The sequence below is a fragment of the Pyxicephalus adspersus genome, chromosome 8, assembly GCF_032062135.1.
Source record: "Pyxicephalus adspersus chromosome 8, UCB_Pads_2.0, whole genome shotgun sequence".
In the NCBI taxonomy this organism is placed as follows: Eukaryota; Metazoa; Chordata; class Amphibia; order Anura; family Pyxicephalidae; genus Pyxicephalus; species Pyxicephalus adspersus.
The window spans coordinates 45,882,843-45,905,736 of NC_092865.1; the positions used below are offsets into that span (position 1 = coordinate 45,882,843).

At 42.3% G+C, this 22,894-nt stretch overlaps 1 protein-coding gene, 1 long non-coding RNA gene and 1 other non-coding gene across 3 annotated transcripts; 1 reads left to right on the forward strand and 2 right to left on the reverse strand.

The window, feature by feature from the left end:
- Positions 1-8,442, reverse strand: MGP (matrix Gla protein; the record flags this gene model as incomplete). Its single annotated transcript, XM_072420407.1, is given in 5 exon segments — positions 1-573; positions 1,585-1,657; positions 3,361-3,396; positions 7,137-7,261; positions 8,336-8,442. Coding segments are annotated over 4 exon segments (312 nt in total). The 5' UTR covers positions 7,198-7,261; positions 8,336-8,442.
- Positions 8,443-12,298: 3,856 nt separating this feature from the next.
- On the reverse strand, positions 12,299-12,371 carry TRNAR-CCG (transfer RNA arginine (anticodon CCG)). The gene has a single exon. It is a non-coding gene; the product is annotated as a tRNA-Arg (tRNA).
- A 1,978-nt stretch (positions 12,372-14,349) lies between these two features.
- Positions 14,350-21,624, forward strand: LOC140336949 (uncharacterized). The gene is made up of 3 exons (XR_011921967.1): positions 14,350-14,592; positions 19,014-20,899; positions 20,960-21,624. It is a non-coding gene; the product is annotated as an uncharacterized lncRNA (long non-coding RNA).
- Positions 21,625-22,894: the final 1,270 nt, after the last annotated feature.

Genomic DNA, 22,894 nt, shown 5'->3' on the forward strand with positions numbered 1-22,894 from the left:
CAAATGAAGACACGGAGCAAGAATTGTAGACAAAGACATTAGGAATATGCAGATGTCTGCAAGGGGTAAGAGGGGTTTATGGGGACTAAACAAAAGGAATAAAAGAATCATCAGGACATAAAATACATATGATGCTGTTTTGGTTTTGACTTTAAACCTCTCTGAGCCTTAAAATGCAACAATGCTGCAAAGTTACATGAAACATTATCGGTCTCCATACAATGTGAGCACTGTGACATACAGATCTGTATGTCCGGGTTTTCAGCCCTTTAATATAAACTAACTTGTATTTTATCTGATTGCCCCCCTTTTTGAATCCCTTTGATGGAATAGGAAAGTGTACAAAGATGTTGTGACTTTCTGAAGTCAGGATTCTCATCCACAGACTCTGAGATCTTCATGTGCGGGATTGCTGATCGCGACCGATCTCCCTAAATTCCTCCGGTGCGATGCCCGAAGTACTTTCTGTAGGCAGTGGTGTAGCCGTGTCGCAAGGCATAGCGGTCGCAGGGCTTGTAGTCCTCGCAGATCTCGCGCTGGCGTTCCTGGGGGCTCTTGTTGCGTTCGCGGATTCTGAGGGAGAATAAAAGAGATCATTGAATGAGAGTGATATGTCGTTGAATGAGGGTGATATGAATTACATTTACTCTTACATTTGACCTGATTTAATAAAGCTCCAAGATTGGAAAGATACACTATCATGTGACAACCTGGGTGATCCAGCAAATCTGAAATGGATTTCTTAAAATCATTTTCTATTTGTTGGCAAGTGTTTTCAATCATGGACCAGATCCATTCCTCCTTGTGATTCTTTTTTTTTTTTTTATGTTCAAAGCGATTGTAATAAAATGTTATATTAAGCAGGGTTACAATGAGCACCTACAGCTGTTGTAGTATGTTCCAATAAAGTTTAGTCTATTCAAAAATGATCTAAAGTTAACCCATGCTTTGCCCTATCAAAAACTCAGCCTTCCCTTCCACCCCCTCTATTTCAATTGCCAGAAGTAAAGAAACAGAATGTAAAGCTTATACAGGGCTGAGGAACCCTTTATTCTTTTATAATAATAATATATATCATAATAATCAGCAGCTGCCACTTGAGACAATTCTGGATGCTCAGCAGCCAATTACAAATCAGAAGCCACCACTTGGGATATTACTGGATGCTCAGCAGCCAATCACAAACCAGCAGCCACCACTTGTGACAATAGTGAATGCTCAGCAGCCAATCACAAATAAGCAGCTGCCATTTGTGACAATACTGAATGCTCAGCAGCCAATCACAAATCAGCAGCCAACACTGGGAGGAAAGGGAGCAAATCACGTTCCTGAAAGTATTTTTTTCCTTTGGTAGAGAGAAAAGAATCGGGGAGAGACTGGTGCAACAGCCAGTATACTGAAAGTTCTTTGCCCCATCAAATCTTTCAAATAGATTGTAGCAACTCCAGACTCCTTATTCGTTCTTCATTTGCTTTAATCCACCAATGAGAGGCATGAAATCTCTTCTATATTGTAATCCCTGTTTGAGATTACTAATGGCTGAACCTGGCAGAACATTCAAGGATGTTTGGGATTAGTTCTTACCTTTCATTCATTTTTGCATTTCTGTATTGGCTGCTCATGAAGGTGTTGGCAGTTCTGGAGCTAACAAAGGGGTCTGTGAACAGGAAAAAATGTTGTTTTAATTTGCATTAATTGCATCTATTGATCAAATCAGAATGTGTTCTGCAAGAAAAAAAAAAAACAATAGCATGCTATGCTCAGAAAACCTGTCACTGAGAGATAATGGGCCTGATCTCTGTGCCAAGCCTGGAGAGGATACACTTTCATAAGTGAAGCCGGGTGATCCAGCAAACCTGGAATGGATAAAGCAAACCTGCAAAGAACTTAAAAGTAGTTTGTTATGTGCTAGCAATTGTTTTAAATCCTGGACCAGAACCATTCTAGGTTTGCTGAATCACCCAGCTTCACTGATGAAAGTGTATCCTTGCCACCCTTGGATAGCTTTTATAAAAAAAAAAGCCCATTGTAATCTGACATTGCTGACTTGGTTCTATAATACACAACTGGCCTAGTTGGTGTTTGGATCTTTTGCATTTAAAGTGGACCTGTCACTGAGAGATCATATCAGCTGCCCTTGCTGGACTCATTAAAGAATATTCATTGCCTGGGTGTACTGCAGATCTTTAGGTTTTAGTGGTTTGAATCGTATGCAGTGCTCATTGACTGGACACCTGAGCTGTCCCCATTCTGGGTCGGTGGTGCAAAAAGTATTAAACACAGAAGATCAGAACTCCAACCACGTTTTGTTATATGAAATCAGGTCAGGAATGGCAGCTTACATTGCTCAGTGACAGGTCCACTTTAATAACTCCTCAATCACTAACCCAGATTGAATATGCAGCTCATTTTTTTAGAGGACAATGCTGCCCCGATCAGCATGCTTGGTTTGTGTGTGAGAAGAAAACTGCTGAAGCCAACAAGTCAGCTTTATATCCAGCCAATCAGCATTCTTCAAAATTAGTTCAGCATTGGCATCCTACAATATCTTCCCACTTTTTTAATTTTATGGTGAGATCTTCCTGCTATAATTCACACTCTGGAACTCTGCTCCATCCTCTGGAAATTTGGGCACAGAGAAGCACAGATGGTGTGCAGACCTCGGAACAGAGATCTCACCAACCGTGTCCAAAAATTGCTAGAATTGGACAGACACTTCACATTATTATTACACATGTGTCTGTTTTATTCGAAAAATTTTATATCTTTCTCCAAGAAACAATTGTGTCCAAATTTTCCCATCTGGGTAGCAGAGAGCAGAGTGACGAATGCTCAGTCATTTGGGTGATTTAGGGTTATGTAAGAAAAGTCGTCGTACCATATTATTATTAATAAACAGGATTTATATAGCGCCAACATATTACACAGCACTGTACATTAAATAGGGGTTGCAAATGACAGGCAGACAGTGACACAGGAGGAGGAGAGGACCCTGCCCCAAAGGGCTTACAATCTAAGAGATAAGGGAAGTAGCACACAATCGGGGGGGTTGGGGGGTATATGGAGGGAAGTAGTGAGGGTTTAGGAGACAGAAGAAGATGGTTAAGTGAGGTTGAAGCGTTGGGTTTTGAGAGCGCTTTTATATGTGCGAAATGTAGAAGCAAGGTGAAAAGAACGAGGTGGACCATTTCAGAGAGTCGGGGCAAGTCTAGAAAAGTCATGGTGCCGTGCATGTGATGAGGTTATAAGTGAGGAAGTCACTATTAGGTCATTGGAGGAGCGAAGAGAGTGGCTAGAGGGGTATTTTTCTATTGCTATAAAAAATAGGGGGACCCTGCCAAGATGAGCTTACAATCTTACCATATCTTTCATAAGATTCATGACTTTCGTGAGAATCTGGAATAAAAAAAAATTGGTTACTATGATTTGTTAAATGAGTTGTAACTTTACAAATTCTATACTTATTTCATTTTATATCCAATATTTATCTATATAGATTAGGTTAAAATAAAGCAGTGATTTTTATAGGCAGTCTGCAGTGTAATTGTTTTTACTGAATTAAGAGCATTAGATGTATGGGGGGAATGCAAATCAGTTCTGGTCTGACAATGTATTTTTTAGGCTGCATTAACACTTTAGATTTTTAATGCTGGAAATGTTCTTTTATGATGACAGATAAACGCATGAACGTTGTACATTCAGTGCCCATTCTGTTCTATGGAGAGGGGAGAGCTGCGGGGGGTGGAGGGAAGGACGAGTGATGGGCACCCCACTGTGCCTTCCTGCCTTGACTTGCATAGTGGTTGTTCCTAATCCATCATTAATGGATCCGCCATAAAGTATCCATGAACGACATTTTTTGATCACTGTACACATGTCAGATTTTCACCCGAGATGAATGGTTGTGTTCGTCTCAAGCTCCCAGCTACAATAAAATATAAACCAAGAAACAAAAGTTTTGTTCTTTGCATTATGTATTTTGCATTGCAAGAAGCAAATGGCTCATGTTGTTTTGTATTGGTAACCTTTTTCTTTTCTAGAAATTGTACTAATTTTATTTAAAATAAAAGCCACAAATCCCTCCACTTGTGGCTTCAATTTGGTCCCGCACCGTCCTGGAATCTGCCTTCGTCCTGGCATAGGGGGAACTCCAGAAGCCATCATCTTCTTCCTTCTGCTTTTGCATACTTCACCTGATCTTGCTTTGTGGGGACGTGAGATCAGGTGATGTAGCCTGTATGGGGAACAAATAGAACAAATAGAATGCCGATCTCACTGTGCATACGTGAGATCAGCACTTTTATTTTCTGCAGGTAAAAGCTGCTTCTGCTCATGCCTGAGATCAGCCCGAAGCCTCCTGGGATATGTGACTTGGGTATCGCAGGAGGCTTTGCGCTCCCAATTAGTCTTTACTGCTGCAGCAAAACTATTTAAAGAAAAAATGATACATTTTACTTTATATAAAAGCATTATCTACTCTTTAAAATAAAGTAAAAATGTTGATGATAGTTTTTTTTTTTTAAATACGTTTATTTATTTATCTTTATATTTTATTTTAAAAAACACCTTATGTACATGTTCTCTTGACAAAAAATATTTATATAAAAATCTTTAAAAAAATTCAAAAATTATAAAAGTGAATTCATTTTCCTGTATTTTATTGAATATTTTAGGGAAAACAATTTATTTTCTCCGGCAGACCAAATAGAGAACGTCTTTTTTCTCTGGAAAAATCATCAACACAATGATTCAGGGCAGTGCCCGTGTGAGCTTTGATTTGGCTGCTATTTTGTTTTTCCAAGCATTTTAACAGAAGGGATTCTCATTTATCATCCATGTAGCTGGTGTTTGAAATGAATATCTTTATGTGTTGATTTACAAAGTCACAAGGACATCAAATAAAAACAAAAATGATATAAAAATAAAATAGAATTATATACAATAAACAATTATGTTTTGTGTAAAAGAATCATAAACTATAATATAAAATACCTAAAAAAACAAATAAAATTATTCTAATAATATTTTCAAATAAGAATAAAATAAAACGCCTAAAATAAAACAAATACATTCATACCAATAATAAAATTAATATAGAATGCCTAAAATAAAACAAAATCATATTAATAATAATATTAAATAATAATAAAGGAAAAAATGGATGGAGGTGAGGAGGGTTAATCCTTTTTCTGCTCTATTGTTGTATATTCTTAGTGATATGGCAAAAAATCCAATAAAAAACATACCTAAATGGAAACCTTCACACCCTTAACTAATTCATCTAATATAAAATAATTTTTTTTGACCTGAAATTACATCATTTGTAAAACCAACAATAAACATTTAAGGCTCTATTTAAAAATGTATTCCCTGTCAGTTTGCTCTGGACTCATCCATATTCTTTGCTTAGAATACACCTAGAGAGATTCGACCATCTGTCAGCGAATTTCAAAAAAGTTGATCGGGAAAATATTATAAATGAAGCCCATTGTAATATTACTTATGAAGCAAAAGCTAGATACATTAAGGGCCTTACATAATAAACTTCATCAACACAATAAAACCCACAGGTCACATGAAATTATCTTCCAGAACCAAGGCAGGGTTAATAAGGAATGCATGTTCTGGAGGACTAGTTTATATATGAGATATGATTATTTTTTAGAAATTATTCATTGGAGTTAGTCAAGTTTTTAGAAATGTAATTCAAGTCAATGAACATTTGCCCAAAATTTAATTCAATTTGCTCAAAGTTTGATATGATTTGGTGAACATTTGATTCATTTTGATCCAAATTTGTTTCAATTTAATCAAAATTTAAATCAATTTGACCAAAAATTGATGTTACATTTGGAGCAATTGCATTAAAGGGGTTAAGCAACAGGTTTAATCCACCATTTTAGGGTCATGTGACCTCAGTGACACCTCTTACAGCAATGTGATTTACCTTCACTTCCTGTCCTGGAGACATAGGAGGAACTGAAATGAAATCTCCATATCATAAGGAGACCTTTTTCTTATACAGCCCCCCCACCCACCTTTAGAAAAGCTTCCCTAAAGCTGCGTACACACTTGCAATTTTTGTCGTTGGAAAGGATCTTTCACGATCCTTTCCAACGACAAGGGAGTGCACGATGCATGAACGGTGCTGTACATACAGCACCGTTCATGCTCTATGGAGAGGGGAGGGGGAGAGCGACGGAGCGGCACCCTGCTGCGCGCTCTCCCCTTCCCTTTCATTAGGATCGGCTGTCGTCCATCCTCCGTGGATCCGGCAGGTCGGTCGTCCGGACAATGGACGACACCGACTGTACACACGTCAGTTTTTTATCGCCCGATAATCGGTATCGGCCAATTATCGGGCGATAAAAAACTGACGTGTGTACGTAGCTTAATTTTTTTTTATTGTAGATTTTACCACCTTTTTCATTGATGCTGTTTTTATAATAAAAAGTAAACAATTGCAATTGTTACATTTATAGCATCATTTAGATACATTTGTTCTAAATTATTAACCTAATCAAACATCATTTTCCTAAATTGTGGATTTCAGGAACTACATTATGGGCTCTATTTATAAATCATTTCCCTTTTATTTTGCTCATAATATTTGTTTATTTCATATTCATTTCCTATTGTGACAGCTGTGCACTTTTGACGATTGGCCACTAGGTGGCAGATTGAGTCATTGTTTAAATAGGAACTGAAAAGAGAAGAGTAGAGAGATTCAACCATTTGTTAGTAAATTTCAGAGGAATTGTCTGGGGAATCATTTTTTATATAAAAAGAATTATTGGTTTATATTTTGGATTGTATACTTTTGGTTTGGGTGTCCATGTTATTTAAAATTGTCCTTAAAATTGTGTGGTGGCTATTAGATAAAGTTGGTCAATATGTCAACTACCCCCCCCCCCCCGAAAAAAAAAGAGGATTTGAAAAATTACAATGTATTTATAGAAATGTGAATTAATTTTTAGCAACAATGTAAATTCTTCTTCACCACCTCTTTATAACCCCTACACCCCCTTCCTAATGGTCTACTAACCATATGGAAATATTGCCCCTTTCCCTCATTTAGAGGAGCAGCCCCCTCAGCCACCTTGCCATTAAAGTACATTGTCATCAATTTTAGGTACCGTAAGCCAGGGTGACCACAGCGGCCAGTGCCAGGAACAGGAGGACGCCCAGGGTCTTCATGCTGCTGCTCTCTGTCCAGTTCCTAAAGAAAAGTCGACTTCGTCTGAGGAGATGCAGAACTCGTCTAGAATCAAACACAGCAAGCTCTCTGTTATAACCAACATCTGGGCTGGGCGGTTCTGACGAGAGGTATATACGGACCCTGCCCAGAAAGGGCATTGGGGGACAAGAGAGGGGGGGGAGGTGGGTGAACAAAAAGGGGAAAATAAATTAGGAAGAAAATTTGAGGAATGAATTTTGATCTAAGACATCTGCAGCACCTGCAAAAACATGTTTGCTGAAGCAAACTAAAATCAAAGTGTGATGAGGTTAAAAATGTTAAAGCCCAACTCTAGGCTTTCTGGTGGCCCCTGAAATGACGCTCCTATCACCTTGTGGCCCCGGGGGCCGGTTTAATTTTTCCCTAATCAGTTACATTGCACTTAACAACTAACATTGCAGGTTGTTCCTATGGTTTTGGGTGGAGCGGTGTGATGATGTCAGAGCTTCTCTGCACCAGAAAGGCATCAGGGGGCGGGGCAATGACACCCTGCACTCACAGTATGCACTCAGTCTTCCAGGTAATGTGGACCTGGAAGACTGAGGACCTCTTGTGGTGAAGAAGAGGTACTGAGGTGGAAAGCTCAGCGCTGACCCTGTAGTAACTAGGGGGACCTAAAAAAAATAATTGTGCTCTTTATTAGATGAACCCGGGCCAGTCCCCGTCAGCAACTTTTATGTAATCAAATGTTTTTAAATTGCAGGTTTTCAGCCACTGACAGCACTTCCTGTTGCAGGATGACAACGTTAAGCCACTGCATTACAATTACAAGCAGTGTCATGTGACCTTTAGATGGCCATTGGGTGGTTTACCTGATAGCTGAAAGAAAGCCAAATGGCAGGCTGATAACAACTGCTAAGTCAGACGTTGCAATCAGCATCTGTGCTGAACAAGCACAGGGGTATAAGTAGTGTCAGGCTAAACTAGGTGTTGCAGGGAACAGTAAAACACAGTCACCATGCAGAGCTATGAAGAAGAAGAGGATTATTAACAAAACAGCCGACCCAAGAGATATCTAACACCTAATGATAACATTTCCCCCAATTTATATTAATTAGAAGGGTGCAGGTTTCAGGTAAGTGGCCCCAGGTTACTCACCAGGCTCCTTGTGCTCTGAGGCTGTGCTGAAAAGTTGTGAAGATCTCTGGATCCAGAATATTTATTGGGCCGGTCCCTCCTCCACTCCCTGTGTCACCTTCCTCCCCTCCATCATAGTCACCCCCTCATCCAAACATTGCCCCCCCAGCAGGAAAACACAAACCACAGCCTGAAGTGTGACCAGCACATGGGCCCTAATTGGCTGCAGATCTCTGAGGGGGAAATAAAGAGAAATTCTCCTCCGCACAGATCACAGAGAGCTTCTATGGCCAAATAAATATCCCAACAGGACCGAGGGAGGAAAAGTGCACCTGTCAGGTGAGACCTCATAGGCGCGCTGGATGCAAAGCCAGTATATTGTCATGGAAGTTTCAGTATGATAATGTCAGGTCCAAAGGCTGGTAAAGAGGACCTGTCATTTAATATATTATATCATCTCCAGAGATTACTGTACAATGTCAATGCCTTCATCTGCTTTTCTCCCCTGAAGGATGGAACCATTTTATTCAGACATCATCTAGTGTCACCATGCCAAAGGTGACATAATCATGCAAATTCTGATGTCTGTGATTACAAATATCTGTTACCACTATCTGTGTGCTCATACTGAGCCCCTCATATATAACATTGGATTGTGGCATAAATCATTACAGTGGTCACCTTTTTTGTACCCTGTATGCCAGTCATGTGATCAATCCCAGTCCAGGCTCAGAGTGGCAATGGCTGTGGATGGAGGTCACTGCCTGGAATACCGCAAGCAGCTCTACTGTGTGACATGGGGTTCCAATGGTCCCTTATCGGAAGTGTTCATGGTGGGGTGACAACGCTATCAAAGAAATCAACTCTGTTTCTAGTGGTGTCATCCTAAGATAAAGAAAGAGAGAAAGAGGGAGAAAGAGAAGGGAAAGAGCAAGTTGTGGCTGCATGACAGGGTGACAACGCTAATACAGAAATCACATTCCATGTATATTGTTGTCATCTGTGAGATGCAAATGAAGAATGCTGGGAAATTAGAGAGAGGAGAGGGGAGAGAGATAAAGGGGAAGAATGGAGGGAGAGAGGGAGAAGAGAAATGGTGACGGGGAGAGGAAGTGAGAGTGAGAATAAATGGGGTGGGAAGAAAAATGAGAGGGGATTAGAGTGATGGGGAGAGAGAAGGAAAGTGGGAGGACAGAAAGATAAAATTGAAGAAAAAAGAGTGGGGAGGAATAGAGCGAAGGGGGGAGAGAAATGGGGGAGGGGGATAGAGAGAGGGGGTGTAAATAGCATCTAATATTAATTAGTTTTTCCTTTATATCAGTTTCCAAGTTTCCAAACTCTAGACCAATCTAGGCCAATCTGATGCTTCCTGTGAATCCATAAAAGTGTCATTATTGGCCATGGATTGTCAGGACAGGTCCTCTTTACACAATAGGTAATGAGTGGCCTGTACTGGGGTGGTTTATGGTGGTGGGGGGCACAGTGCTGCTCTCACCCTGAATGTTATGTAACGGCTGTAATTAGCATTTGGCGTGTCTCCTGGAAGGCGTTCTCTGCGCATTTCTGTTGCACAATGCAGCATCTTCTGGAAATGTTGCGGCGCAGTATTGTGCAATCACCGTGTTTATCCCGAATGTAGAATTAAAATCTTTACATCAACCTCTGATCCCATGCCAGCCTATCGCCTGCACGCTATTGGCTGCTGACTGCAGTGATAATTGAAAGTCTCTGGTGGACTCCATATGTCTGGCGGGAGATCAGATCCTGGTTATCTTTACATTCCTGTAATTATATCGTTGTCTGTCGGAGAATGCTTGTATGGCTGTGTCATCGGAAAGAGAATTTCTGCCCTACTACATAAAGATGGAATTTATTCTGCTTCTATTTAATTTCCCAGATTCCCCCTTCATTACCAAGAGTATTATAAAAAAAAATCTTTCTGTTCCTATTAAATATATGGTTGGTTGGAGGGGCCAGCAGGGTGCTGTACACAGCTAACTGAAAACATCCCTGGTGTACTGGGTAGCTGTGTACTGTTTACTCCTCCCAACAGCCCTGGTACAAGCCACTGACTGCAGCAAGGCCCTGTGAGCCCGGGGAATGGTTATGATGAACCCAGAGGGTGTTCTTGACATCCTTAATTTGGGCCTGGAGGAAGGTCGGAGTCATCCAACCCAGATGAGGACCCTCAGCACTGAATGAAATAATGAATCCCCTGCAAAGAAGCTGAGCATTGCAGTTGCTTCTTTTATTTTTAGAACACTTCCAGCAATTTGGGAGTTGGTCATTAAGCAGGAATGCTGATTGCATTCATCAATATACAGCTGACCACTAGAGGTAGCATTTGCATATCTATAGATAAATAGGAAGAATGGCAGAAGTATTGATAATACCTTGTGAAAGGTTGTCCTTTAGGTTGTGAATGTAGGGAGTGAATTAAATGTGAGAGATTCAACAAAGGGTTAAAGTTAAGGCCCGCTCACCCTTCATTGAGGTCTGGGTCCAGGCCCAAACACCCACCTACAGAGCTATTCATAAATATCTCTGGGTCTGGGAAGGTGGGAGGACAATCAATAGCCAGAAGCATATCAGATGGTCCTTCAGGAATAGTGACTGCGGCTCTGTGTGCGGCAATGAGCTCGGTAAGACCCCCCTTTCCCACACCGAGGAAATCTGCCCACTGCCTCAGCCTGCGCTTCAGACATCCAAATCACCCAGCGGAGGATTTGACGGCGAGCCATGGGCTGCTGGCACCCATTCTGGTTCCTCAAGGTCACCACAGAACCTAACAGACCTCTGTTTATATCCCATTTATTTCTTCAACAAACATATCAGGATGGAGGGGGGTGCTGGATGGGAAGTGTCAGATGGAAGAAATTAAAGAAAATGTCTGTTTAGCATTTCTAGAGAAGGTCGCGGTTCTGCTTCACTTCTCTGGCTGTCACCCTGCAAACAATTCACCGCTGTGTATATCACAAAGAGCTTTTAGGGTTTATAGGAGGTGAAAACAAAACGGGGTCACTGCATAAAGTTGGGGGGGATTTCCATTCTGGCCAGATGGTCATGTGTGCATCTACAATCAGGATTTATCTGTAGAGCCCCTCCCTTCCCCTCACCCTGAACACCGGCTCCAAGTTCTTGGTTTAGAGAAATCTGGAGCCCAAGGGCCCATTCACACATGTGCAGTGCTGTGCTTGTACAATGCTCTGCTCTCATTCTGGGTGGCCCCGCACTACACCTGAACACACCAGGTGCAAATTTTGTTGTGCACTGAGGTGCAGATGTGCCTTATGCAAGACATGGAAATGCATGGTGTTCCCGCAGTGCATAAGTGTGAATGGACTCCTAAACTATTCCGTGCTCTCCTTGCCATCTCACAGTCCAATGGGAACATTGATTTTTGGCCAGCGGGCTACTCTCATCGGTGAGATGGGATTGAGATGAGAGCCCCCTGCAAGAGGCCACTCCACATCTTGCCAAAAAAAAGACCAAATAACAGGTGCCTTATAGGTTCACAGCTCGTTTCTCAGCCTGTATAGGGTGAAATGCGTTGCAGTGGGGGCCCCTCAGTAGGGCTCAGTCTGTCTATATTGGGATATAAAATGCTGTCTGGGATACCTATCGATCTGCTCAGCATTGGGGGGTATTGCCAACAATAGGCCTTTTAATGAAGAGATCCTCATCCAACTGCACACATTACATCTCCCTGTGCCTCAGTGTCTTCTTAGACGTGTTAGCAGATTAGGGGCAGCACTGGCACCACGTATTGGGCTTTTGGAGCAGGGAGATGACCAAGTGTTTGGTATACATTCTCACCATGCCCTGTGGCTGGGATAAATTCCCGAATACAGGGGGGAGTTATGCATGACGGCCAATGAGGCACTAAACCCAGAATACCAACAGAGCACCATGGTCCTTCCTAAGAGGGTAGGAAACAGGAGCAGATTTTTAAAATCACCTGTTTATTTACTAATTAAAACTTTCCGACCCAGATGGGACTTGAACCCACAATCCCCAGCTCCGGAGGCTGATGCCTTATCCATTAGGCCACTGGGCCTGTTGGTGGTTTTGTTGACTTTCTAGCACCACCGGGTACAGATAGGTGTAGTCCTGGTCAGGTGAATTATCTATAGACATGTTCAGACTGCTCTCCAGTGATGAGATTTGGGTTTTCTCTAAAGATTTCTCCATAAAGATGTTTGCCACCGAAAATAAGGAACAACTAATTTAAGGAAATAGATAAAGAAATCCCTTCTGATAAAATAATAGACTGATAGCAGCCACGTTGATAGAGATTGTTGTTTTTATTATTTTCTAAGTTTGGCATTGTTTTTGCCCCCACCCATGGTGTTCCCCAGAACAATAGCTTGTGTATCACCCCTACATAGAATTAAATAACAAGATTCAACCCAGTGACTACATTAAATTTTACCAAAAATCTGAAATTGAAGCAGAATTCCTAAAATCGGTCACAGACTACACCCAGGCTCACTGCCCCATGCTCCATTGTAGACGAGCTGCAGTATCCTCACAATCCTTTCCAACAACATAAGACTGAAAGATGCATGAAGGACCGTTGTACATACAGCCCCATTCTGCTCTATGGGGAGACGGGAGAATGAGCGAGCAGTACCCTCCTGTGCTCTCCCCTTCACTTGCTTTGCAGTCAGACAGCCGCTGTATACACGTCAGATTCTCATCCTTGAAGGATAATCGGAAGAGCATCATCTGATATGTGTACGAAGCCTAAGTGGTTGATGAAGCAGAGGGGGTGATTCACTAAAGGAATATTGGTTGTTCATATAGCAAAGTAAATTATCCCTGTGCAAGAGATATTTCACTTGGCTTAGTAATAATATAAAACCTTTATATTATTTATATAAAATAATATAAAACTTCAATTATCCTAATACATGCAAGCAAAAATCCTGTTTCTTAAGTTTCCTTGCATGTAATTAGGTAATCTTTACAAACATTCACTAAACATGATCATTCACCCTGGAAGGTGAACGACCTGAATTTGCTAAACAAATCAGCCTTATGGAGCCAATATTGGTGTAAAATGACCCGACGTGAATGAAAGTGAATGAAACCTCCAAACCCAGGTGCATATTGACCTGAAACTTAGATTGTAAGCTCTTTGGGGCAGGGTCCTCTTCTCCGCCTGTGTCAGTGTCTGTAACTGGCTGTCATTTGCTTCCCCTATCTTATGTACAGCGCTGCGTAATATGTTGGCGCTATATAAATCCTGTTTATTAATATAAATAAAAAAACGGCAACAGAACTCAAAGGAACAAGACTGAAGATCCAACATCATGGACAACCAAGCTCCTCCCGATGGACCACATGTGTCTGTTCATTACACGTAAAATGCGACTTACGCCTGGGATCAGGCAGGGCATTGGGCACAAGGGGGCAGGCGATGTCCCTTCTTCAATAAGCATTCTTACCCACCTGATTACTCGCTTGAGATATCACAATGCATATGCGCAGCTCAGCATGTGACTGCCGGCACTGAATGAACTCCTTCCTGCATTATGGCATCCTAGCCCGGCCAATCAAGATGGTGAAATATCACAACGAGGGAGAGAAGAAGGTAGAAGGTGATGGCGCCCTGCTATGGAACAAGGACAGGTGAGTATAAATAGGATTTATTCTGACAGGCGGTTGGAGGCGGCAGTGTTGCTGTGCAGTCGTTGCTTCGGTGCTCTGCCACCCTTGCAACAACCTTAGACTTGAATTGCAAGATGCTTCTACCGGTGTTTGCAAATTGTTTTTCAAGCAGTTTCAATGAACCAAAAAAAGTAATAAAAAGGAACTGCCCTACTTGGCTTGTCTTATGTCTGATACTGCAAGCCTGATCTGAACTTACAGCCGTCCATTACAGAATTCAAGATACATTGTGACTGCTGTTCACCTTCCCATATACAAATAATTGAACGCGCATTCATCGCAATTGTTGGCAGTGATCCGGCAGTGTTGTGTAATCGCAGCGCCATCTCCCATCCGTTGCATTTGGCCTCCTCCTCCCTCCACATTGGCCAGCTCTGTTTTTCGTGTTTGTTGTCAACATGGAAATGAGCTCAGAGGAACCACATGAAAGCCAAGCTGGTCGGGGAAATTCTTCCACTCCTGAGAAACAAGAATTTACTGTACAAATGTTCCATGAAGGAGGACTGGAGAGCAGCCAGGAGCGCTACGGGGGGACGCATTATAGAAATGCAACATCGCTGCTTGTGCAATTCCTAAGGCAGAACTCCAGACCCAGCTGAGTGACTGTAAGTCTGGAAGTGTCCATTATTTGGATTGGGGACTTTCTGCTCCTTTAGGGTCTGGCTGTTTATCAATAGGGAATGTAAATGTTTTGTGCTGTGAGAGTCCTGCCACCCCTGGCACTCCTTTATGTATAGGCTCCCCCAGAAGTGTGGCTGTGACCAAAGCTGAAGGCCATGTAAGTGGTCAGCTAGGGGGGCCCTGTTGCTCTTCTCAAATCCTCCAAATCTTCCCTCCTTTGTCCTTCGCTGTCCTGGGCTAATTCACCCATTGTTGTCACCAACCACAGTTACCCCACTTCCTCTGGGGCCAGTCATAAGGTCTAATTCCTTGCTTGTATGGTGTGCCAGCTGTGCCAGGTTGCCACTGCACTCTGCTGCCCCAGGCACAGGCCTACAAATACCCCATGGAAAATGCGATATACCAGGGACAACATTCCACGTGTTTAATTATTTTATAATGATATAGCTCCATCATCTTCTGCAGTGCTGTACAAAGTAAGGTCTACCATTTGTTACAATGGATTCTGACATTTTTTATTAGTGGGGTGCAGGATGCCCTCGTTGACCCGCTGGGTTCAGCACCCCCCGGACCTCTGTGTCAGCTCCAATAAACAGAACATCAGCACCTTGTTTATTGAATGCTCAGCTGCGGTTTTACCTGGCGATGGCGTTGTCACACCTTTAGTGTTACCCCAAAACTGGGCCTTTCACCGATGGCCTCCCCCTCACCCCTTGTGCCAGCCTCAGACTCTACAAACATTCACATGGCAGAGAGACTGGGGGCACTCAGGGCAAATCAATGCCACCATTCACCACGTTTGTAACTAATCGCTTGTGTGCTCAGGAAGGAAAAGCTGACTCGGAGCTTCATGTTCAAGGTTCTGTCCACCAAAATCTAATATTTCCTTTTCAGAAAGTGAGGGAAAAGCAAAGCAGCATATAGGGGGGAAGGGGGGGGGGTCTGCTTGTGGCTGCCCAGGGCCACGTTATGAGGGCCCCCACCCCTATAGGAACACAACAATGCCCCCTCCAATATATATATAATCCCAGATACCCCAAATCTCTACTCTACTGCTGTGGCCCGAAGAACTCAAATGCAATGTGCCCTCCATAGGAAAGTACAGAGACCATCCCTGCTTGGTTGTTCATTGATCCTCTAGGACTTCGGGAACCTCTGTATACATGCTAGATTTTCACACTGACAATTTCTCTAGAACTGCCCCCATTCTCTGGAACCCGCCCCTTCCCAATATTTTTACCCAAAATACATAAAAAACAAGGCCATAAATTGCGCCCCTTTATACTCACCTACCCATTTGCCTCCAAATCCACCCCCATCACTGGCTAGCCATCATTGTATTGTCCCCTCCCCCCACCTCTTAGATTGTAGGCTCCATTGGTCAGAGTCCTCCCCCCTCCCCTCCTCCACAAATCTCTGACACAGATCAGCCCCTGGACTTGATACAAAGTTGCAATGTTGCAATGTGATCACTAAGGGTAGAGGAGACTGAAGAAATGCTTCATCTTGCCTGCAGCAGAGTGATGACATCATTTAAGCCTAGGCGGTATTACTAGTCTGAATCTCAGAGTTGGTTTATGAGAGATGATTTTGTGGCCGCAGGTGCTGATCTGAAGATCAGAAAATAAAATTGTGACCCTGGATGATGCCTAAATAAATATAGTGCTGTCCTGCTGGAGAGTAAAGCAGATGTGGACATTGCCAGGGGGTGGTCATGTGATCTCTGTGAGTGGTAATACAGACCTAAATGTGACAAATTACAGGAATACAGAGGGATCCGGAGGGGCATCGGGTGCAGATACCAGACATCATCCACACATAGCACCAATCACAGCATTGAGTTCATGTGCAGCCAATCAGATGAAGGCGGACAAAAGCTGACCGGTCACTGAGTTTAGGAGTTGTTAGTAAATAAAGTGTCTCTGTGTCATATTTGGGTTTCGGGTGGCATTTTTAAAAATTCTCTAAATAGTTCATTTTTTTATAAACATGGTTTTCATTGCCTCTGTGTTCTGTCTCGGCTCTGGCAGGACTCCCGGTGACCTGGCACTGTTTGTTCGCCCGCACTGCTCGAGGTGCGCTGGGTGCTGGCCAATCGCTGAGCCCATATATTCTCATATAAACAACACCAGCTGCATCGACCAATGAAAAATAAAACACAAAACAAAAATCAATGTATATAAAAAACATAAAATGTAACAAAAGGTTCTTCTTATGGAAGATTTAAAGGGTCACTAAAATCAAAAATATGTCAGGGATCCCTTCCTCCTTTCAGTGTCCCCATAAATCCCTTCTGTCCTTTGCAGAAATCTCTATACCCTTAATCCCTGCAGCTACAATTCATGCACCATGTCTCCATTTGTTGCCACCCTATTGTGCTGTTGGGTCCCTGGACCCTGTACTGCAAGTGTGACCATGTCCATCTCTCAATGCAAGGAATCATGGGACATGTAGTTTTCTTATACATTGACTTTTCAGCTGCTCTGCTGCCCTCTAGTATGCAGCAAGAAATAATGACAACCATCACTAGCCTCTCCACAGATTGATGGCATAAACCAACAAGAATCTATCATTTATATATGATTGTGTAGCTTGGGACTTTCTTTGCTTTTAGCCCTTTAGCCTTACTAAAGAGAACCAGTCATAATTGGGCTTATTCATGAGTGTTTGGGCCTTGGAGTAGACCTAGCGTCCTACTTTCCTCTCCAAAGACACAGGGCCATTCTTGCTTAGCCATCACTCAGGGACATCAAAAATTTTATGAGTAGACATAGCAGTTTATATATGACTGCCACAGATCAGCCCCTGAAGGCAGCGGGTGAGTTGTCCCATATGGGCAGGCAAGGGTTACAGAGTTAGTCAGCGGCAGGTCAGCGTCTCATTTCCTGAGGGGAATTGTGAAATCTTCTCCATAACAGGTGATTCTGGCATTCCTTCTGGAAATTGGGGACGGACAGATAAACCCGGCAGATGTAGGAGGAACAGGAAAAGGAAAAAACATATTTTTAGAATTTTCTTTTTTCCTCCGCTCATGTGACCTGCCAGGGTAAAACCAGATGTGGGAAAGCGTCGGCGGTTTTAATGCGTCACCGTCAGTGATACGCTGGAATCAATTACCGGCGGTGCAGCAATTAGCATAATATTCAGTATCAGATTAGGAATTGTGGAGCTGGATCAGAAAATGGAGATGGAGGAATGTTATGTGTTATATAACGTGTGGGCAGATTAATAACACGTGTTCATTAAACAGAGAAATGCAAACTCATACAATCCGTATTATTAACAGGAACTAATTTAAAGAGGAATCAGTGTCTGGGGCCCTCTCTCTCCAAAAATCATCTGCTGAATGTTGGTGAAAAGTGTACCTGTATAGGTGAAAGGTACAGTTGTGCTTACCCTAATCCCCCTGCTGCTGCATAGGAAGGTTTACATCGGGGGGAGGGGGGATGAGCATCATTTTGGGGGATTTCAAAAGTTCTGTATTCTATTTGACTTTTTTATCCCAACCCAGGACGGGGTAACTTGGTGTAATCCTCCCTCTCCTTTACAAGTGTGATTTTAACCTACATACAGTAAGAAGGGGGTAAGGGTATTTATATTTCAGGAGATGGTCCCCCTAAAAGCAGATATTGACCCAATACTCGGGGCAATTATTTTGCACAGACTTCACTGGGCAGCCACAGACAGCAATAAAGATTTTTGCAATACCCCAAAGGTGTGTTATGGTAATAACAGGTGGGGTGGTAGACCCTCTGTGTCACCAGCTGCCTTGCAGGGACCTGTACGGGGTGCAAATGGCAACACACCAGCCTCCGGCTTTACCAGCGCACCCTGCAAGGGGTTATGGACTTTAGGAGGGGGTGCCCAGGTCATGACCACTCATACACACTTGGGCTGGTGACTGCTTACTGGGTAGAACCAATGTGCAGTACAAGTGAGAAAGGCAGAAGAGTAGTTGGATGTGCCAAGGTCAGGGTAGGCATGATCGAGAATAGCCAGGTCATGTTTTAGGTGGATGTAGCTCAGGCCATTTTTGGCCCCATCATTCAGGCTGCCAGAATCTTCCCAAACCATTCTGAACTGTTTTTCAGGTCAAACTTTATTGTTCTCTGATGACAGGCAAAGAGGTTTTTCCGAGTGTGATCAGGCAGGCAAGGTTATTATATTGCAGATGGGACATTGTCTGTCCCTTCTACAATAAAGGACCTGCCTGATCCAAATTTTTACGGGTAAGGGTTATGTTCCCCTTAAAATCAATATTGTCTAATAGTAGTCACATTTACCTTCATTGCTCTGTAGTGCCCGCGACGTTTCGCCTTTCATTTGAAGTCGCTTCCTGGCTTGTAATAGGTGTTGGGAATATTCATAGTAATATTCATGGTAGTGCGTGTTTTTTATTGGCTAGGAGACATCGGGAGCCAGGACCACTACTGACACCACCACCGAATGCGAACACTCATATGGTGCTGAATGAGTGGAGTCAACCAGTATATTGGACTTCAGAGGCCGGAACCACTGCCTGCTGTGTAAAAATAAGTGATTCCAAATTTAGTTTTATGGATAAACTTTGGCCAAACCTAAAAAAATTACCTTCTGATCACCTGAACATTGTTCAAGGGTTGTTCAAACAACACTACGTACTTGTCTACAATGGGCCTGTCCAACTCCAGTCCTTGACGGCCAAATGCAGACCTAGTTTTAGTAAAAACATTTTCCAACTCTTTTTGTAAACCATTCTTGATTTAATGTACTGCTGTTTACGTTTATGTTCAGACTGGTGGTGAGGTTTTGGGGTGACTACTGCCTCCTCACACCCCTGAACCTCATCTTTTGGTAAGACATTACATATTTAGTACCACCAGCTGCCATCAAATAATGTTCAAACTCTGGTTCCTATAATAACCAATGCAGCTGTACAGGTGGCATAGCAGCTGGCAAAGCTTAACAAGGTGCCATGTGCCAGGAGCTGCACAGGAACTCCGGCCACCAGTTCAAACAGTGCAATACCAAAAACGTGGTCAGATTCCTCAGAGGCTGAAGTTTCACACCCCTGACCTGTAATCCCCAATGTGCACTTAGAATAAACTCTTTGCCTACCATCAGAGAACAATGTCTGATCAGTTGTGTTTCCCGAAACCAAAAGAAAAAATTAAAGGATTCTCCAAAATTCACAAAGTCATCAGAAATCTGAACCAGGCTCCAAAAATGTTGTATTACAGAGTAGAAAATGATGAAAAATATTTCAGAGGTTTGGCTAGCCTCTGGGAGCCTAATGAGGTGATCATCAGATTATCATCATCAGATGTTGATATAATGCAGAAGCTGCCTTTGAAGCCACTTTTGCTTCCAAGAATTCTTTTGGTAATCCAAACTAAACTAACACGGAAAATGACACTGATTTAACATTAACATTTTGGGAACTTGCAATATTGGGTTGAATTATTGGGGGACATTTTAAATTAACGTATCTCTGGCTCAGAAGAAAAAACTTCCACCTGTCCCTTACTGGAACTGTCCAAAGACAGAATGGTAAATGGTTCTCCTTACAGGTGGCATCACAACCACAGGTCAAATGAGAGCAAAGCACGAGGTGTATGAAAATATTTGCACATCTCTGTTTGTCGTGAGCCTCTCCTGCCAAGTCCTCCCACCAACCCTGGGTGGTAAACCACGCTGGTTAACGCCGGTAAGGGGTCCGGGGTCAGTGGGGGGAATGAGGACGCTCCACTCTGGTTCCAGAGTCACATGTGTCTGCAGGTTATCTGTGGTCTCCAACATTTCCTGCTTTCCCAAGAGAAGTGCAGATTTATTAACTTAGTCATTTGACACTGATAAAGGTTCTTCAAATCTCCAGATGTGTCCCAGGCATGTTACTAAATCACAAAATATATTCCATGTGGACATAAATTGCATTTGGATACAAACAGATCCATGAATTGACATATTTTCCTTACTTAGGAATAAAAACAACATTGTTTTCTAATAGGCCTATCTGGACTAATTTGGTATTTAAAGGTTCACCCCAACCTCTAATACTTTGCTTCTGTCCACCAGGGAGTTTTGGGTGTCCCTGCCCACCATTGAGTTATTCAGCTCCTCCACTTACAGGTGTACAGACCAAGTAACTCAGCACAGGTATGGTTGGAGCCCCTCATATTGGGCACAGCAGGTGTAGAGACCTGGTAACTCAGCACAGGTATGGTTGGCGCCCCTCGTATTGGGCACAGCAGCTGTACAGATCAGGAAACTCAGCACAATAATGGTGCAAACCCATTATAATGGGCACCACAGGTGTATAGACCCGGAAACTTAGCACTAAGATGGTAAGAGCCCTCATATTGGGCACCCCAGGTGTGCAGACCCAGAAACTCAGCAACAGGATGGTGAAAGCCCTCATAATGGGCACCACAAGTGTGCAGACCAAGAAATTCAGCACTGAGATAATGGGAGACCCCATAATGGGCACCACAGGTGTATAGACCCGGAAACTTAGCACTAAGATGGTAAGAGCCCTCATATTGGGCACCACAGGTGTACAGACCCAGAAACTCAGCACTGAGATGGTGGGAGACTTTTAATGGGCACCACAGGTGCACAGACCTGATAGCTGCAGACATCTCACTAACAGCTTTGTAAATGCAGTGTTATTTTGCCCAGTCCATATTTCCATGCACTTAAAATTTCGTTTTTTTTTAGTTAATATTGTTTATTTTTTGTTTGTTTTTTTGTGGGAGGTTGAACAGCTGAACTTATTGAACATTTTGTATACCATAGGATAATTTATAGAATTTGTGTTTTATCAGCTCGGTGTTCATCTGTGTTAAACTGACACTCTCTCTGGTGGTCAGTCTTTGTATTAAAAAATTATTTATTCACATTGATCTAAACATGAGACACAGGGAGGTTATGTAGCTTTATTCCCCATACCAACTAAATCCAGCACAGCTGCAAATACAGAAGAATCATATGGTAGGGTCTTGTGAAAGTGCTTTTTTAATAAAAGTAAGAATGCAATATTTTGCAGCGTTGGTGACTTTGTGTTCTGTTTCTGAGTTGTACATGGCGCCAGTAATCACTTCAGGTACCATTCCTCTATTACAAGGTCTGTTTAGTTTGCATTCCTATCATGAATCTTGCTTAATGAGACCCTGCCATCACATGCTAAAGATACATAAAATGTATAATACCAACAAATCCAATCTCTTTGCCACAGAACTGGAAATGCTGGGAGATTGCACATCTTGCAATGTGCCTGCAATTTAAAAGTTTGAACCTTCAAACTTTTAATTCAGAAGGTTAACACCTGTCCTGTCTTAGTATAGAAAAGGTTGGATTTCCTTAACCAGGATTCCTTGTGGTTTTTAATGAGCTCCAAAACCCTAATGCTTCCACCATTGTTTTCAATTTGTCCTTTTGGTCAATGTTTTGCCTAATGTCACAGCTGCCTATTATTTTCTAGATGTCATCTATCCACCATGTTCATGCCAGCCATTGGGCATGATTTATTAAAGCCCTCCAAGGCTGGGGAGAATACATTTTATCAGTGAAACTGGGTGATCCATCAAACCTGGATTGGATTTCTTTAAAGAAATTTGCTATTTATTATTTGGACCAGATCCATTCCAGGTTTGCTAGATCACCCAGCTTCACTGATGAAAGTAGGTCCTCTCCAGTCTTGGAGAGCTTTAATAAATCAGGCCCATTATGGTTACGTGATGCATAGACCATGGTAATGTCATGTATCCAAATTTTCTTCATCCATCCACCATGTTTATGTCATTCATACACCATGTTCTGCATACATTCACCATATTCATGTCATCTATCCATATTCTTCATCCAACCACCATGTTCTTTATCTGCCATACACCATAATCTACTTCTGGACAATAATCTCAATATTCTATCCAACAGATGGGATTTTTCTTCCATGGCTTTTTGTAGAACCTCTACTTTTATGCCCATCACCATCCAGCTGATTGATAAGATTCTCCTACAGTTCTCCATACACCATGTTTAGCCTCTCCATACACTATGATCAGCCAGGATTCTTCTTATTCCTCCATGATCATGATTCCTGCTCAAAAGCTCATTGTGTCTTCAGAAACTTTGTTTCAGTAATTCCAAGTTCTGACTCCAATATCCCTCCACGTTTTTATTGATCTGTATTTCAATGAGTTGTAAGTTGGTTACTTCACAGGTTTACACACCTCACATCACAGGAAATGGACAATCAACATTTGCTTATACACATTCCATTGTCATTGCATGAGTTCCCCATGTAGC